The sequence below is a fragment of the Trachurus trachurus genome (assembly GCF_905171665.1).
Source record: "Trachurus trachurus genome assembly, chromosome: 4".
In the NCBI taxonomy this organism is placed as follows: Eukaryota; Metazoa; Chordata; class Actinopteri; order Carangiformes; family Carangidae; genus Trachurus; species Trachurus trachurus.
In genome coordinates this window covers 35,901,724-35,920,206 of record NC_139898.1, presented here as the reverse complement: position 1 = coordinate 35,920,206, position 18,483 = coordinate 35,901,724, and the positions used below count along the sequence as shown (strand labels likewise).

Genomic DNA, 18,483 nt, shown 5'->3' with positions numbered 1-18,483 from the left:
TTGTCACTCTTCATAAATAATGGATTTACATACCAGTTACTTAGGAGATGTCAGTGGTTCGTAAAATAATTTATAAAGTGTCAGTAAACGTTGAAAAAACCATTTAGATCAACGTTGATGCTGCACTTTAACATGAACTAATGGTCAGTGAGTGAGTTCTTAGATGTTTTATTATGGATGAGCTCATTTAATCCAGAGTTAAACATTTGGAACTGTTTTTATAAATCATTGGGCTATCAATGTAGGAAGAATGCTTTATATATGCTATAAGTATCTATTGTGTAGTGATTATAGAGTATTTTTGGCAATCGATTTATCAAAATTGTATTTTATTTTATTTCTATTTAAAATAACTTTAGTTTGACTCATTAATTTTGAAGCAATATGACGAATCATGAATTGACTGTCAGGATTTTTGTTCCATAATTTAGCAGGAGGAGTTGGTGGATTTTCCTCTGCTTCCAGTCTTTGTGCTAAACCAGGCTAAACACATCACACGTTGGTCTGCTGCTTTCATTCACGCCTCTTCTACAAAAAACCTTCTATTATTTCTAATATGTTCTCTCCACTGAAACGACCACGTGGAAGACGCTGTATCTGTTGCCGTGAGTGACGGACAAGCTCCATCCATCCCACCAAAGTCCTGAGAGTCACATCAGCGTTAAAATGTTCATGGACTGAGTGATGAACATCTGGAGTCGGGGATATAGTAACATCTGTGTGAGAGAATCATACAACACTCAAACAAATTAAAAATATATCAACATTAAATGATGGCACTTCATCAGAACTGATAATTAAAACAATTAAAAACAGCTGATTTTCCCGTTATTTCTTGCTTTTTCACGATGTCACAGTTAAAACAGTGGTGTATGAGCTGTAATTAATCACTCTCCTATTGTTAATAACCCATTTCCTAATGCTGAATAGATCAGTTATAAGACATTGATCAGAAAAGATTTGTAGTGACATAAATATGAAAGAAATGATAAAGAGTCTGTTTGATTAAAATCTAATATAATCAATTAACTGCTCTAAGTGTTGACTCGGGATTTTACACTTTGTCATAACTCGTCAGGTCATTAATCATCTTCTTATTAACGGATCTATGAAGCAATAATGATTTATTAACAGCAACAAAGCCGTATTGGACAGTGGTCACATAAGATTTCACAGATTGTGCTTAATGGACACAAAGAGAAAGAAAAAATACATAAAAAAAAAGAAATATTCAGTGTTTGTTAAACATTTCAGTTCAGGTCCCTCAGTTTAGTGTTTAGATGCAGTTAACACCTGTAATAAATGGTTTAAGTGTTTATCAAAGTTTAAAGTATTTATTCCATTTGTCTTTTATAATTCCACTGCAGCCACCAACCAGTCGTTACATCTTTATTATGCAGGTAAATAAACCAGTTATTACATGTTGTTATACTGATTATAAAGGTAAACGAGGGACTTGTAAAGTGTCGCACGCCTCAATCTGATTTTAATTATTTTTGAATATTGAGTGAAAATGTACATAACTTCAACATTAAAGTGATCAGAGTGGACAGAAGTTTTCTCTCTCTGGGTGAATGTCTGAGTCTGCAGAGTGCGACCGGACAAGATGACGCTTCAGACGACAGCAGCTGCACACGTCACATCTGGAGGACGAGGTTCAGCCGTCCACATCTGGAGGACGAGGTTCAGCTGTCCACATCTGGAGGACGAGGTTCAGCTGTCTGTCCACATCTGGAGGACGAGGTTCAGCCGTCCACATCTGGAGCACGAGGTTCAGCTGTCCACAAACCTCCGGCCTCGTGCTGCAGACTCTGATCGTGCACCGATGGCGGCAGCAGCACAGGTTTGGAAGGACGGCAGCGAACGGCGAACCCATCTGTTACCATGGAGAAGATTCTGTCCAGTCACATCTTTTAAAATCAACGCTTCCCTTTCGTTCCTCTGGATTATTAAACCTCCGTCAGTCTGAGTCTCTCCACCTTGGAAAGTGTCACGTTTAAACTCATTAAAGTCTTTAACTAACAGCTGGATGGATTTGATCATATGGAACTGTGCACGGACGTGGTGAACGAACGCTGGTGACCTCGGCGACACCGCTAACACTCAAATATCTCAACAACTCTTTAATCATCTGCCATGAAAGTTATTAGGAGTTGTGGGTCATTTCCAGAGCTGCAACTATTGATTATCTTCACACCAAATAATATTGATTAACAAATAGATGATGAAAATGATTTCTGCTCAATGAACGACTTTGATGATCAGTAGCTTCTACAGGAAGTAGTTTCCATGTTCAGGAAGCTTCAGCGAGCTCGTTAACCAGCTGTTCATCCAGACAACGCTGCATCATCATCATCATCATCATCATCATCATCATCATCATCATCATCATCATCATCATCACCATCATCATCGTTCAGCTAAATGCTAAAAGCACCGTGAGCTACAACAGGAAGCGCAGGCGGAGAGGAAACTGTTGAGAATCAGAACGAGCTGAGCAGCCGAGGTCAAAACCATCCATCGACCGATCAATGATCAATGATCAATACATCAGATTGATATGGACTTCGCATAACCAGGTTTCCATCTCAGTGAAGCAGAGGTTGTTGAACTCTGTTAAAGGTGCTGCAGAGTGTCTTTGTGTGTGTGTGTGTGTGTGTGTGTGTGTGTGTGTGTGTGTGTGTGTGTGTGTGTTGGCACCGTCTGATGCTGTTTCCTTTTTTTTTTTTTTTTGCATTTTGGGAAGTTCAGTTTCTCCATCCAAGAGTCAAGAGTGTGTGTGTGTGTGTGTGTGTGTGTGTGTGTGTGTGTGTGTGTGTGTGTGTGTGTGTGTGTGTGTGTGTGTGTGTGTGTGTGTGTGTGTGTGTGTGTTAAGACAGGACGTCCAGTGTGACAGTTCCTCTTTGTTTCTTCAGAATGGCGACGGCCTGTTCGTGTGTGACTCCCTGCAGACTCTCTCCGTTCACCGACAGGATCTGATCGCCTCGTTTCAGACGCCCGTCCACCGCCGCCGCCCCCTGAAACACACACACACACACACACACACACACACACACACACACACACACACACACACACACACACCTGCTGTCACAGTGTTTATGTTTATTTGCATGATTATAAAAGCAACAATAAAATTAAAAAAAAAATTAAATTGAAAAAAAGACACGTGCGGGTTAGGTATAACGTTACGGGCTTATATTTAAACCTCACCTATAAAAGCACTTGTACAAATAACAAAGCAAAAGAAACATGAATATATCTTGAATAGTATTATAAACAAAATAATACAAAATAGAATGAAATAAAAGAGAATTATATACACACATACACATATACACACATAATAGGAAGAAACTAACCAAAAAAAAGTCAGTATTATATACAACATTGTTTTGTGATCAGAGCATTTTTTAGTCTCCATTTGAATCTGGGTAAATTTAGAGAATTAGTGAATAAAAGCAGATTTTTGTTCCATAACTGGGCTCCACGGTATCTTATTGAAAACTGTCTACCAGATGTATGATACAAAGGTAAATATAGGTTTGATATTGATTTGTCTAGTGGAATATTTGATGAACCTGAGAAGTACAAATGAATGCATAGGTGGATTCAGGAGCTGTTAGCGTAGCTTAGCACAAACACTTGAAGTGGGTGGAAACTGTTAGCGTGGCTGTCGGAGGTCCTGACCTTGCTGAAGACGGTCTTGACATAGATGGGCAGGTCTCCATGTGGACTCCCAAACCCCCCGACGATGCTGAAGCCCAGACCCTCAGAGCCTTTCTCCAGAGTGATGCTGTGGGGCCGTGGACCCCTGAGGGGGGGGGGGGGATTCAGGTTAAAGGGATAGTTCAACATTGTGTCAAATTGGCCCATTGTCATAACCCCTATAGTCATAGCAGTAGGTTTGTTACCTTTAATTGTCGGTGCAAGCTGTTTTTAGAACTCATCAAATACACAATCCAACAACTCCACAACGCTCTGGTGGACAAGTTGTGAGCTGCACATTCACCACGCTATGAGATAATAACACAACGTTACCACACAGAGTTGTTTTAGAGGGAAATTCATGTAAAACCACTGATGCACGTTGCCTTCAGGGACAGTTTTTCATCAACAGTCTCTGTATTTCCCTCTAAAACAACTCTGTGTGGTAACGTTGTGTTATTATCTCATAGCGTGGTGAATGTGCAGCTCACAACTTGTCCACCAGAGCGTTGTGGAGTTGTTGGATTGTGTATTTGATGAGTTTGAGGAGGGAAACAAAGAAATCCCATAATGAGCCTCCGTAGCGTAGCTCTGAGCAGCTCACGGCTCTGCTCCGCCGTTCTAAAAACAGCTTGTACCGACAATTAAAGGTAACGAACCTACTGCTATGACTATAGGGATTATGGTGATGGGCCAGTTTGACAAAATGTTGAACTATCCCTTTAAACACTTCCTGTTTACACACTGTACATCTCTGTAAATATGTGTGTGTGTGTGTGTGTGTGTGTGTGTGTGTGTGTGTGTGTGTGTGTGTGTGTGTGTGTGTGTGTGTGTGTGTGTGTGTGTGTCCTCACTCTGGTTCTGCGGTGGGTGTGTCGGTGTTGGCCGAGACACTGGAGCAGCTGGACAGACTCTCCGCCTGAGTGGCGATGGCGCTGATGTTGGTGTCCGCTACCACCTGACACGCACACACACACACACACACACACACATAGAGAAGAGAAGAAGTAGTTTGATTAAACCTTCTGCATTATGTGTGGACACTAGAGGGCTGCATTTGGGTTGGGTCCCGCCGGGTCCCGCGGGACCCAACCCAAATCTCGCGGGAGCGGGCGGTTTGAACTTTGCTGCGGGCGGGAACGGGCGGGTAAAACAAAACACTGCGGGAGCGACAGGATGACGGAGTCAACAAATGAAATAGAAAAAAAGCTAAAACAAGGTCTCTACAACACAAAAAATAAGCAAGGCAAGGCTGATATTTGGAAAAGATTCTCAATTGTTTGTGACAAAGATATAAAGGTAGAAAAATAAATAAAATACAGAAGAGGAGAATAGAATATGAAACAGCCCTTATTGAATTGAAAAATGAAAACAACGAAATAGGAGCGCTAGACCAGTGCGTCAAAAGACACGCAGCCCATGAGTCTCGTTTTAATAGCCTATAGAAATACGTGTTTTCTCCTGCGGGACAGAAGAAGACACAAAATCAATGCATCTCTATTATTGTGCGGCATAAATTCTCAGAGTTTTGCAGGTGCGGGCGGGAGTGGACATGCACGTTGCGGGAGCGGGCGGGAATGTAACACACACGTTGCGGGCGCGGGCGGTCAGAAATTCAGCGGGAGCGTGCAGGAGCGGGATGAAGAAAACAGTCCCGCGCAGGGCTCTAGTGGACACTTCCTGGCTGCAATAAGAACTCCAGTTGCATTGTGGGAAATGTAGGACCCAGTGTCTTTGGATTAAAAACTAAGACGATTAAAAGTTCCTCTGCCAAAGTAACAAAGACGCAGACAGTCAAAACACAAGAAAGAATAAACCTGTTAGCACGTCATTTTCATTTCTACACATCTTTGGTGTTCTGTATGATGTAAAATTAAAATCTTGACAGCCCCCCCCCCCCACCCCCATCCCCAATTAAGAAAGCTCCCACATGCTGGAGCTTTACACTGCTGACTTGTATCATCAGAACAGACGTGTCCTGTGATGTTCAGCTTAGATATGAAGTCAGGCTGAACATCACAGGACACGTCTGTTCTGATGATACAAGTCATTGGTCCTGACGTGTGTGTTTCTCTTCTATAAAACATTTAACATTTCTACATCTCGGACGACGTCTTTCCACGCACGTTCTTCCTTCTCCTTTAAATCGGGGTTGAGAAGAAGTTCATGCAGCTGTGCGTCGCGGACGAAAAAACAACCGCGTTGCATCAATTGTGCCCCGCTACGGCTTTATTTTTTGGTTGTGAGCGCACATGACGCGCCTCTACATTGAACGGGTTTAAGGAAGAATAGTCCTTACCAAGGTGAGGACTAATGGGGATCCATAATAAAACTAAAAAAACTAAAAAACTAAGCGCACAAAAGATGCTACATCTGAACAGCGTCCCATGCACACACACGGTTTAACCAAGGTGGCGGACAAAATCATCATCAGCCAGTCGGTGATCACTGCTCTATAAGCTTAAAGCTATAGTGCGTAACTTCTACGTGTCTGTAATTATCCGTTTGACCCACGCCGCTACAAGAGGAGATGATCCAACGCTGATGAAGCCGTTCAGCTCCTCTAACACCTCGCCGTATTTTTCAGTATTTGTTATTTTTGTATTTGGTGTCTACTCTTGGGCGACATTCCCACGCTGGCGCACAGGAAATAATGGTGCGTTCCAGGCAAACCCGTAACTCGTGTTTTTCCGACCTGTTCACGGGTCGGAAGTTACGAGTTTGACGGCCGTTATAGTGACTTTCACGGGTAACAGGTCGGAAAAACACGAGTTACGGGTTGCCTGGAACGCTACAAAGTCGTAAGTCGTGACTTGAAGTCGTAACTTACGGGTTCAAAAGCCTGGAATGCAGCATAACGCGTTCTACTGGGTTTTTTACCCAAAGGGGGCAGTTGTCGGTCTGAGAAGTGAAGCGTTCAACAAACTGCAATCCCCTCTTCTTCCTCTGGGGGCTGGTGTCAGAAAGCAGCATTCTCCATAGACCCCCATGTTAAAATCACCCACTTTACATCCTCAATAAACATGATCAAAGCCTGGTGTCAGAACGTTTTCTGGTCTCAATCGATAGTTTCTACCCCCGCACACACTCTGAGGGGTTTAACTCTACCGTTTTACTGTTATTAGGTTAAAACTCTGGCCAATTAGGGCGTAGAAACGTTGAGTGACAGGTCCGAGCAGCTCCGTGGACAGCTGCTTCGAGGCCAGTGGGCGAGTTCTCGGCCGGCCAATCCAACATGGCGCTGTTCAGGCACAACAACGACTCCCCAAAACCAATGGGGGACGTCACGGATGCTACGTCCATATTTTTTACAGTCTATGGTAAGGAGGAGGGAGGGGGGAGGAGAGCGCTGCTAGAAGCAACATGGCGGACAACCCGAAGCAGCAACCAAGAGGTTCAGAAGTGGATCCTACTAAAAAGAAAAAGCCTTCCCGTTGGGCAGAAGGTCTGTTGGTGAAGAAAGAGATAAACGGTAGCGGTGGGGAGGGGAGGGGGGGGTTACACCGGGCCATACACCATATTGAGGTGCTGGTCGTATCGTTGTAATAACGCAGAAATCCTCTAGGGGGCCATAGAAGTCAGGCACTATAGACCAGAGCGGCATTTTTATGCAAATGAGAATGAGTGGTGCATCCTGGGTAATTTAGGGGCAGCGCCCGGCATCCCTCCATTGAAAAGTTCAGCCTAACTGGCTTGACAAACTAAGTAACAAAAAGTTGTCTATTAACAGGCTGTTTACAGACAACACTGAGCCAAAACCTCCCGGTGATTCCACCAAATACGTGTAGATGTCTGGGTCAGACATTTCTGGCCACTGTGTGGAGTCATTGATCACTGTGGGAGGCTAAAGGAGCATACCGTAGATTCATTCATTGTAGTTTTTCAAGATAGCGTGAACGGTGGGTTTCAAAGAGGGAGTCAAAATAATTATGAGACATGGTGCTACAAAAGAAACACAAAATAAAACATTCAAATTGATTGTTAGTTAGTCTACGCTCCATCAAAACACAAAAAGCCACTGAGTGCAATTTTAAAATGCCGGGTGCTGCCCCTAAATTACCCAGGATGCATCAGTCATTCTCATTTGCATAAAAATGCCGCTCTGGTCTACACCTTTAAGAAGTCCTGGATGCAGCGGCTGTGTGTTACCTGCAGGCTGATGTTTCCGTAGCTGTTCTTCAACATGGTGACGACCTCACTGTGCGACAGACCTTCCAGACTCTGACCGTTAATACTGACGATCCTGTCCCCCACCTGAACACACACACACACACAGTTACACAAACACACACAGTTAAACACACACACACACAGACAGTTAGACAGACAGTTACATAGTGTTTTGATTGTGTGACACAATGTACATTTATTTATATGCACCGAGAATATCAAGGTCAGGGTATTGAGGTTACCTGTTGTCTTATGTTTTTTCTGTTAATTCTGACACCTGCAACAGCTGCATGCTATCTTCTCCTGATCAAGTCATGTGACTAGTAGTATTTAAGATGGCTTCTGATAGCTATCCTACTGTCTGACGAAGAGCTACACTGCTCCAAACGTACGTCACTACAATAAATTGACACTGAGTCCTGCAGAGCTGCGAGTGCTCTTGTTTTTTCTGTTTTTTCAGTTTTTTCTAGTTAGACAGACACACACATCTGTGCAGACTAAAGGTGCAGACACACCAACTCCGGCGACGCACGTCAAGTCGACAGATCCCATTCATTGTCTATGCAGAGCAGCAGCTCCGGCCGCGCGGTGCATCATGGACCCGACACGCCAGTCGCCGTATGTGAATCTCCATAATCACGACTTCACTTCTACTTTATGCAAATCGGGTTCGTCTGACGCAATGTGGCCGGCTCAGAAACTCCGTTCAAACTATCAAACTAGGCCGTGTTGATCAGATATGAATCAAGATTCTGTTACTGCACTACACATTTCCCACCTCAAATGTTTTCAGAAACAGACTTTATGGTGCGTTTCCACTAGCGCGCTTCGGCTCGGCTCGGCTCGGCTCGGCTCGGCTCGGCGCGCTATTTGCGTGTTTCCACTAGCACGCAGTACCTGCAACCAGGTACTTTTGGTATCAAAGCGTTACTAAAACGTGACGTCAGCCGACTGTCTTCCACTGATCGGCCGATGAGTGTCGTCACTGGAAGCGTCATTAACGGCTCGACGACCGACTAGAATGTAAATAAAAACGAGACTCAAGACAAGACACCACTTTTTACTGCTTCAGTTTGTAGCTGTTTGACTTCCAACACCAGAGGCTTCTCAGGAGAAATCCACTCCTTGGTCGGTGGAGGAGGTCCAGACCTTCCTGACTCAGGATTCAGAGGGAGCTCGACGGCACCACACGGAATGAAAGGGTTTTGGCTTCGCGCAGCCGTGTTATGTCGACCCCGCCCACGTCGAGGAGGCACCAAGTGATACTCAGTTGTAATGGAAACACAACTGAGCCGAGCTGAGCCGTGCTAGTGGAAATGCGCCATGAGTGTGTTGTTTAACTGTAAAATGAGATCGTTCGTGACCCGGCCGCCATGTTGGAAACGGCAGAGCCAAACTCAAGCTCCGCACCACGTCACACAGAACCGCACTGTAAAAAAGAGTAGTGACAGCATCGGTCCAATGGCAGCGCCTCCTGGTGGAGGAATATGGGTTTTGCAAAAGAACTGACATCTCTGCATTGTTGGTGAATGAGCAGTTTGGTGTTTTCAATAATTTAAGGACATTTATAGATCACCACGTTAATAGCATCATTGAGGATCCTTTACAGATAAACATTAACACATAGGCCAGTAAACAAAAACAGTTGTCTACATGAATGTTTCAATCTACATTTTATAATAAACAAATTATAAGTGTAATCTGATATGACCAAGACACCTAAAAACAAAAACACGGCGCTTTTGCAACACCCATATCCTGCCACTAGGGGCACAAAACCCTTAAACCCTTAAACCCTTAAACCCTTAAACCCTTAAACCCTTAAACCCTTAAACCCTTACCACGGGAGTCAGTGGAGGTGTCCTTACTCTCTTTTACAGCGCTCTAGTGTGTCTGCACCATAACACACCGTCACACACACTCTCTCTCTCTCTCTACCTTCAGTTGATGCGTCTTGGCGGCGACGCCGTTGGCCTGGATCATGGCGATGAAGGTGGGGATGTCACCCAGCGGACTGCCCTTCCCCCCCGCGATGCTCACCCCCAGAGAGTCACTCACACCCTGTTACACAGGTCACAGGTCAGAGGTCAGAGAGAGGTGTGTGTTACCGTGGCCCTGAGGTGCAAATCACTACAGCAAATCAGAAAACACAACACAAAAAGAGAAAACACATGCCATTGTGTTTTCTGATTTGCTGTTGTGATTTGCACCTCAGAGCCACTGTAGTGTGTTTAGACCAGATCACACCTAGTTACACTGAGTTGTGCGTGTGTGTGTTACTTTACCCTTGTGATCTCCACTGTCCGGATGCCTGTTTCAGCCCCTGTACACACACACACACACACACACACACACACACACACACACACACACACACACACACACACACACACACACACACACACACACACACACACACACACACACACACACACACACACACACACACACACAGACATTAGACTCTGACCAGCTGACTGCTGATCGATCTCAGGTCGTGTGATGATGTGATGATGTCACCTTCATGTTCTCCACCTGCAGAGGAGGAAGTGACGTCGGGGGTCTTCATGTTGTTGTTGTTGAGGGCCGGGGTCGCCGTGGTCGCCGTGGTCGCCGTGGTCGCCGGGGGCAACGGGTCAGAGGTGGGCGGCGGGTCAGACGAGGTCAGAGCGCGGCTGAGGGGCGGAGCCACAACACCGGAGCTGCTCCCACTCACGTGACTCATCTGAGAGGGAGAGAGGGGGAATCCACCTTTAATCAGTATTTAACCCTGAGCTGAGTCTCAGTGGGAAAACATCTAGTTAACTATCTAGTTTACTATCTAGTTTACTATCTACTATGTTCTAGTTAACTATCTAGTTTACTATCTAGTTTACTATCTACTATGTTCTAGTTAACTATCTAGTTTACTATCTAGTTTACTATCTACTATGTTCTAGTTAACTATCTAGTTTACTATCTAGTTTACTATCTAGTTTACTATCTACTATGTTCTAGTTAACTATCTAGTTTACTATCTAGTTTACTATCTACTATGTTCTAGTTAACTATCTAGTTTACTATCTAGTTTACTATCTACTATGTTCTAGTTAACTATCTAGTTTACTATCTAGTTTACTATCTACTATGTTCTAGTTAACTATCTAGTTTACTATCTAGTTTACTATCTACTATGTTCTAGTTAACTATCTAGTTTACTATCTAGTTTACTATCTAGTTTACTATCTACTATGTTCTAGTTAACTATCTAGTTTACTATCTAGTTTACTATCTACTATGTTCTAGTTAACTATCTAGTTTACTATCTAGTTTACTATCTACTATGTTCTAGTTAACTATCTAGTTTACTATCTAGTTTACTATCTAGTTTACTATCTACTATGTTCTAGTTAACTATCTAGTTTACTATCTAGTTTACTATCTACTATGTTCTAGTTAACTATCTAGTTTACTATCTAGTTTACTATCTACTATGTTCTAGTTAACTATCTAGTTTACTATCTAGTTTACTATCTACTATGTTCTAGTTAACTATCTAGTTTACTATCTAGTTTACTATCTACTATGTTCTAGTTAACTATCTAGTTTACTATCTAGTTTACTATCTACTATGTTCTAGTTAACTATCTAGTTTACTATCTAGTTTACTATCTAGTTTACTATCTACTATGTTCTAGTTAACTATCTAGTTTACTATCTAGTTTACTATCTAGTTTACTATCTACTATGTTCTAGTTAACTATCTAGTTTACTATCTAGTTTACTATCTACTATGTTCTAGTTAACTATCTAGTTTACTATCTAGTTTACTATCTACTATGTTCTAGTTTACTATCTAGTTTACTATCTAGTTTACTATCTAGTTTACTATCTACTATGTTCTAGTTTACTATCTAGTTTACTATCTAGTTTACTATCTACTATGTTCTAGTTTACTATCTAGTTTACTATCTAGTTTACTATCTACTATGTTCTAGTTAACTATCTAGTTTACTATCTAGTTTACTATCTAGTTTACTATCTACTATGTTCTAGTTAACTATCTAGTTTACTATCTAGTTTACTATCTACTATGTTCTAGTTAACTATCTAGTTTACTATCTACTATGTTCTAGTTAACTATCTAGTTTACTATCTAGTTTACTATCTAGTTTACTATCTACTATGTTCTAGTTAACTATCTAGTTTACTATCTAGTTTACTATCTACTATGTTCTAGTTAACTATCTAGTTTACTATCTAGTTTACTATCTACTATGTTCTAGTTAACTATCTAGTTTACTATCTAGTTTACTATCTACTATGTTCTAGTTAACTATCTAGTTTACTATCTAGTTTACTATCTAGTTTACTATCTACTATGTTCTAGTTAACTATCTAGTTTACTATCTAGTTTACTATCTAGTTTACTATCTACTATGTTCTAGTTAACTATCTAGTTTACTATCTAGTTTACTATCTAGTTTACTATCTACTATGTTCTAGTTAACTATCTAGTTTACTATCTAGTTTACTATCTACTATGTTCTAGTTAACTATCTAGTTTACTATCTAGTTTACTATCTAGTTTACTATCTACTATGTTCTAGTTAACTATCTAGTTTACTATCTAGTTTACTATCTACTATGTTCTAGTTAACTATCTAGTTTACTATCTAGTTTACTATCTAGTTTACTATCTACTATGTTCTAGTTAACTATCTAGTTTACTATCTAGTTTACTATCTACTATGTTCTAGTTAACTATCTAGTTTACTATCTAGTTTACTATCTAGTTTACTATCTACTATGTTCTAGTTAACTATCTAGTTTACTATCTAGTTTACTATCTAGTTTACTATCTACTATGTTCTAGTTAACTATCTAGTTTACTATCTAGTTTACTATCTAGTTTACTATCTACTATGTTCTAGTTAACTATCTAGTTTACTATCTAGTTTACTATCTAGTTTACTATCTACTATGTTCTAGTTAACTATCTAGTTTACTATCTAGTTTACTATCTACTATGTTCTAGTTAACTATCTAGTTTACTATCTAGTTTACTATCTAGTTTACTATCTACTATGTTCTAGTTAACTATCTAGTTTACTATCTAGTTTACTATCTACTATGTTCTAGTTAACTATCTAGTTTACTATCTAGTTTACTATCTAGTTTACTATCTACTATGTTCTAGTTAACTATCTAGTTTACTATCTAGTTTACTATCTACTATGTTCTAGTTAACTATCTAGTTTACTATCTAGTTTACTATCTAGTTTACTATCTACTATGTTCTAGTTAACTATCTAGTTTACTATCTAGTTTACTATCTACTATGTTCTAGTTAACTATCTAGTTTACTATCTAGTTTACTATCTAGTTTACTATCTACTATGTTCTAGTTAACTATCTAGTTTACTATCTAGTTTACTATCTACTATGTTCTAGTTTACTATCTAGTTTACTATCTAGTTTACTATCTACTATGTTCTAGTTTACTATCTAGTTTACTATCTCTTTACACACACACACCTGGCTGCCCTGTGAGTTGTGTCGGGATGAGATCCAGGAAGCAGCTTTGAGTCGGCCGAGCTCCAGATGGACCGGACCCCGAGCACACTGCAACACACACACACACACACACACACACACACACACACACACACACACACACACACACACACACACACACACACACACACACAGGGTTACAACAGATAAACTCGTGCTCCAGCTACAAAGAGTTTGCAGACACACATCTTTGGTGTTTTGTATGATATCAAATGAAAATCTTGACACCCACCAATTAAGAAAGCTCCCACATGCTGGAGCTTTACACTGCTGACTTGTATCATCAGAACAGACGTGTCCTGTGATGTTCAGCTTAGATATGAAGTCAGGCTGAACATCACAGTCAAGTCATTGGTCCTGCAATGTGTGTTTCTCTCTTCTATAAAACACATTCTACATCTCAGAGACGACGTCTTTCCACGCATGTTCTTCCTTCTCCTTTCATTTGGAACAGAGCTCTGTAGGAAACAGTGGACACTCGGGGTGTAGAGCCAGTGCACTATTTGTATTCAGATTCGGATTCGAGCTTTTACAAAAAACTTCAGATTCGAATTTGGATTCGGATTCGGGAAGAAACTGAAAGTGGGTGCACTGACTTCAGCCGAGCTAGTGCTACGCCGAGCTAGCCGGCTAACTTCTGCTTTAGCTCTCAGCTAACTAGAACGGGAATAATAATAATAATTTTCTTTAGAAAAAAGCTCCCGAATAATGAGGAGAAACTTCAGACAGCAAAACTATTCGGGATCAAAGCGTTATTCGTGTTGGGTTGGGGTACACCCCTAGTGGACACAACACCGGAGGGAGAAGCAGGTTGCCACTTTTTACTTTTACTCCCTACTTTTATATGCAAAAATATCTACTTTCTACTCCTTACGTTGTAAAAACACAGCCTCGTAAACCAGACTCTCTTTCATTTCAGTCGACGGAGAGTCGCCAAACGTTAATTAATGGGAACCACCGCCATCTTGATTATTCTGTCTGAACCTTTTTTGTTTGTTTAACAGAATTATTAAAGGATGTAGGTTTCATTAACGGCAAAAAGTCATTTTTACTTTTTACTTTTACTTTGAAAGTACATTTCAGAGCCTGTACTTTCTTACTTTTATTTGAGTAAAGGAGTTGAATCAGTACTTCTACTTTTACCAGAGTATTACATTACACATGTATCTGTACTTCTGCTTTAAGTACCAGGGTTTATACAGGAATCTTGAAGTTAATTCTAAAACCTTTTTAAGACTTTTTCAAGACCTTATCAACATTTTTCAACACCTCACGGCCGCTTCAAGCTGTAACCATTTACATTAACTGAACAGTTTTAGTTTGTGATAAAGACTATAGACCACTATGATACAACAGAATTCAAGGATAATAAATAAAAGGCAAAGTTTATAAAAAAAAACATTGCTCAACTCTCAAAAAAACCAAAACAACAATCTTCTTTTCTTTTTTATGAACCGGTTCATCTTTGGTTTTTAATAAAATGAATAAATTCACACACTTTCACAATGTTTTTTAGGACTCAAACTCTTGGAGCTAATTCAGAAAAAATACCTTCAAAATGTAAGACTTTATAAAGTCATGAAAAGACGTTTTAATACTTTTTAAGAGTCTTAATTTTCCCCAAAATTGATTTATCACCTTTTAATACTTTTCAAGACCCCGCGGATACCCTGAGTACAGAATATGAGTACTTCTGCCCCCTCTGACCTTCAGTATGGCAGCTACAGCTTCCTGGGAGGCGTGTCTCGTATCGTCTCCATCGACCGTCAGTATCTGGTCTCCCTGCATCAGGCGGCCGTCCAGCTCTGCAGCGCCGCCTCGGACCAGCTCAGAGATAAACACACCGCTGCCACTCCTAACACACACACACACACACACACACACACACACACACACACACACACACACACACACACACACACACACACACACACACACACACACAGACAACAGTTACAGAGGTTGTGAACGTCCCGTTGCGTCTGTGTGTTGTTATTGTTAGAGGAATAGTTCACTCAAAATTGAAATTTCCTAACTCATGATCTCCTCCCACTCATGTGGACTAAGGGCTGGGAGAAGTTTCAGAGTCCTCCGTGGCTTCTCTGAGTTACAGGGGGTCTCGGCGTAGCAGTGCATGTCCATATGACGGTTGCAAATGGATACCAACTGTCTACGTAACAAAAAGACACACCAAAAAACATCCAGATACCTCCATGCTGCTCGTATGTAATGTCCCTCTGGTATTGAAATCTTGCGCGATTTGGACGGACCAGGAAGAGAAGCTTCCGCTACAAACAAGCTTGAAATATAGACTTATTTAATTATTTTCGGGACAATTTCTCATGTTGGGGCTTCAATATAAGACGGACATTACATACGAGCTGCATGGAGGTATCTGGATGTTTTTTGGTGTGTCTTTTTGTTATGAAGACAGTTGGTATCCATTTGCAACCGTTATATTTGGCGTTATATAGAGTTGGCTGCGATTTAAGGTCCCCCATATGAGGACCGAGTTAGGGATGAAGACCCTCTCCCATTTTGGGCCATGGTCGTGGAATGACCTACAAGCCAGGATGAGACTGGGCTCTCTCATCCCTCTTTCTTGCTTCAAATGCTCAATCTCAGAACTTTTAGTCACCAGCTGAACCTGTGACAATTAACTTAATTCTGTAATTGTGCTGCTTGTTTTTGACGTTTGATGTCTCTTGTTACCTTGATCTTGTTGTGTATGTTTGCTTGTATCTGTATTTCCTCAGGACATCCTTGAAAAAGAGATGTTTTAATCTCAATGGATCATTCCTGAATAAATAAAGGTTAAATAAAAAATATATGGACATACAGTGCTGCACGGAGACCCCCTGTAACTCAGAGAAGCCACGGAGGACTCTGAAACTTCTCCCAGCCCTTAGTCCACATGACATTTCAATTTTGGGTGAAGTATTCTTTTAAGGTGGAACCTCTTTCCGACGATGCTGAGTCCCAGCCCGCGGCCGCTCTTCTTCTGCAGCTCCACCTTAAACAGGTCCAGGTTCTCCTCGTCCCGGTACTGAGCCTCGTCCCTCAGCACCGTCAGACGGACCTTGGCCGGCGTGTGGCGCAGCGCGGCGATCGCCTCCTCGTGGGAGGCGCCGCGCAGGTCCACGCTGTTCACCTGAACACACACACACACAGGTATGTGGCAATAGTACATGGCTGCAGACCCGGAGACCTGCACATCCAGACCCCTTAACGCCACCTGTTTTTAGGCTGCTACAGTAGACAGCTTCGCCGTGGGAAGAGTCGCGCAGTAGCAGTGTAGTGACGGGGCTTTGCACCAGGCGGTCCCTGATTGGCCAACGTGCTGTGTCAATCACAGAAATCTGAGCGGCGGCGCTGATTGGCTGATTGGCTGATTGGCTGATTGCAGGGGTGCAGATCCGATGTCAGGATTGGGGGGGACACAAAAGTGATTTTTTTTTTTTTTTTTGCCCGTATTGCAGCTCATAACATGCGACCATAAATAACAACTTGGTAGAGGCTCGCCATATCATTCATAAAGTACTGCACAGGGAATTATTTATTGTGCTTACCTTTCTTGTTTATTTGTCCTAAACAGCCAACAGCACGTATCACTAAATTATAATTTTAAGGGTCTCAGACATATAATATCTGCGTTCTTATCTTTCACCTCCCTCCGACCTTCCCAGATCCCCAATTCTTCTCCCCATCTCCCTTTTCTCCCAGTGTATGGGACTACTTTATACATGATGAATTGATATGGATGAAAATCAAAATATGAAGCTCTAAGATTGAGGGGGTCGTTTATTATTTTTTTTAAAGCCTGCTGATGTCATCAGCGTCTGAGTAAGAAACTACCCATTCATTTGCATCGTAGTGGAGGAGACTGGAGGTGGAATGTGGAGTCAGAAATATATTTGTCAAACATTATGTTCCACCATTTCAATCATTTCTTTTTAGATGTGAATCTAAAATGTGAAGAATGTGAAGTCTGAAAATACATTTCTTCAATTTTGAATAATTTGGGGTATTTTTATTGGGGGGGACAATTCATGTTTTTCAGAAATTGGGGGGGACATGTCCCCCCCGTCCCCCCCGGGATCTGCACCCATGGCTGATTGGCTCGGGGGTTTCAGGCCAAACGCTCACAAGGGGGATGAGGCCAGACTCTCCCTCAGAAATGAAATAAGGCATTTCCGGGAGAGAGAGGCTGGTTTACGAGGCTAGTCTGAACCCGCACTCTGGTTTTTTGACGGGGCAAAATCCGAATAAACCGCCAAGATCTAATTGTTTGGGAAGCTTGGAACACTTTTAAACTTTTTTTAATAACCTATAAAATGCTTTTAAATGTTCTATTGCATGGGGTTACTGTTGGTTTTTATACTAATGGATACAGATATGAAATATGGACAATATGGACGGCAGTAGGAACGTGAGTATCGAACGTGAATCACATTGTTCGTAAACACAATGAAAATGGATCCGACAGTGTGGGCTGACGTTTCAACAACAGTATGACATTTTATATTTTATGAACACGTTGGCCCACACACACAGCCTATCATTTTATTTCTGTTTAATTTAAGCACACAGTATTAAAAGTATCTCGGTTTCATTAACTTAAACAAAATGTGCCGGCCAAGCGAGCTTCCTAAAAGATCAATATTATATATATTACTGTATTTGACGTGCATTTAATTATAGTAGTAAACGTATTATGCTCAAACAGTCGTTACACTGTCAGATACATTTTCTACAAAAACTTTCATGACATTAGACGAACAATGTGATTCACGTTCGATCCTCACGTTCCTACGGCCGTCCATATTGTCCACATTATCTGTATCCATTAGCAACAAAACAGGTGGCGCTGTAGCAAAGAACCCAGGGGTCTGAATGTGCAGGTCTCCGGATCTGCAGACACAAGCTCCTCGTATGTGCAGCAGCAGAGTGAATGTGAATGTGTAGCAGCAGAGTGAATGTGTAGCAGCAGAGTGAATGTGAATGTGTAGCAGCAGAGTGAATGTGTAGCAGCAGAGTGAATGTGTAGCA

The 18,483-nt window shown here is 41.5% G+C and overlaps 1 protein-coding gene across 1 annotated transcript in view; it reads right to left on the bottom strand.

The window, feature by feature from the left end:
• Positions 1-2,822: 2,822 nt before the first annotated feature.
• The window catches only part of patj (PATJ crumbs cell polarity complex component), a 190,137-nt gene continuing 174,476 nt past the window's right edge, over positions 2,823-18,483 (bottom strand). Inside the window, exons 39-48 of the mRNA XM_083970966.1 lie at positions 16,392-16,585; positions 15,142-15,289; positions 13,396-13,482; positions 10,399-10,603; positions 10,164-10,201; positions 9,817-9,939; positions 7,858-7,962; positions 4,563-4,666; positions 3,691-3,814; positions 2,823-3,017 (exon numbers count right to left, since the gene is read on the bottom strand). Coding sequence (XP_083827092.1) covers positions 2,871-3,017; positions 3,691-3,814; positions 4,563-4,666; positions 7,858-7,962; positions 9,817-9,939; positions 10,164-10,201; positions 10,399-10,603; positions 13,396-13,482; positions 15,142-15,289; positions 16,392-16,585 — 1,275 coding nt within the window. The 3' untranslated portion in view covers positions 2,823-2,870. The remainder of the gene's footprint in view (positions 3,018-3,690; positions 3,815-4,562; positions 4,667-7,857; positions 7,963-9,816; positions 9,940-10,163; positions 10,202-10,398; positions 10,604-13,395; positions 13,483-15,141; positions 15,290-16,391; positions 16,586-18,483) is intronic.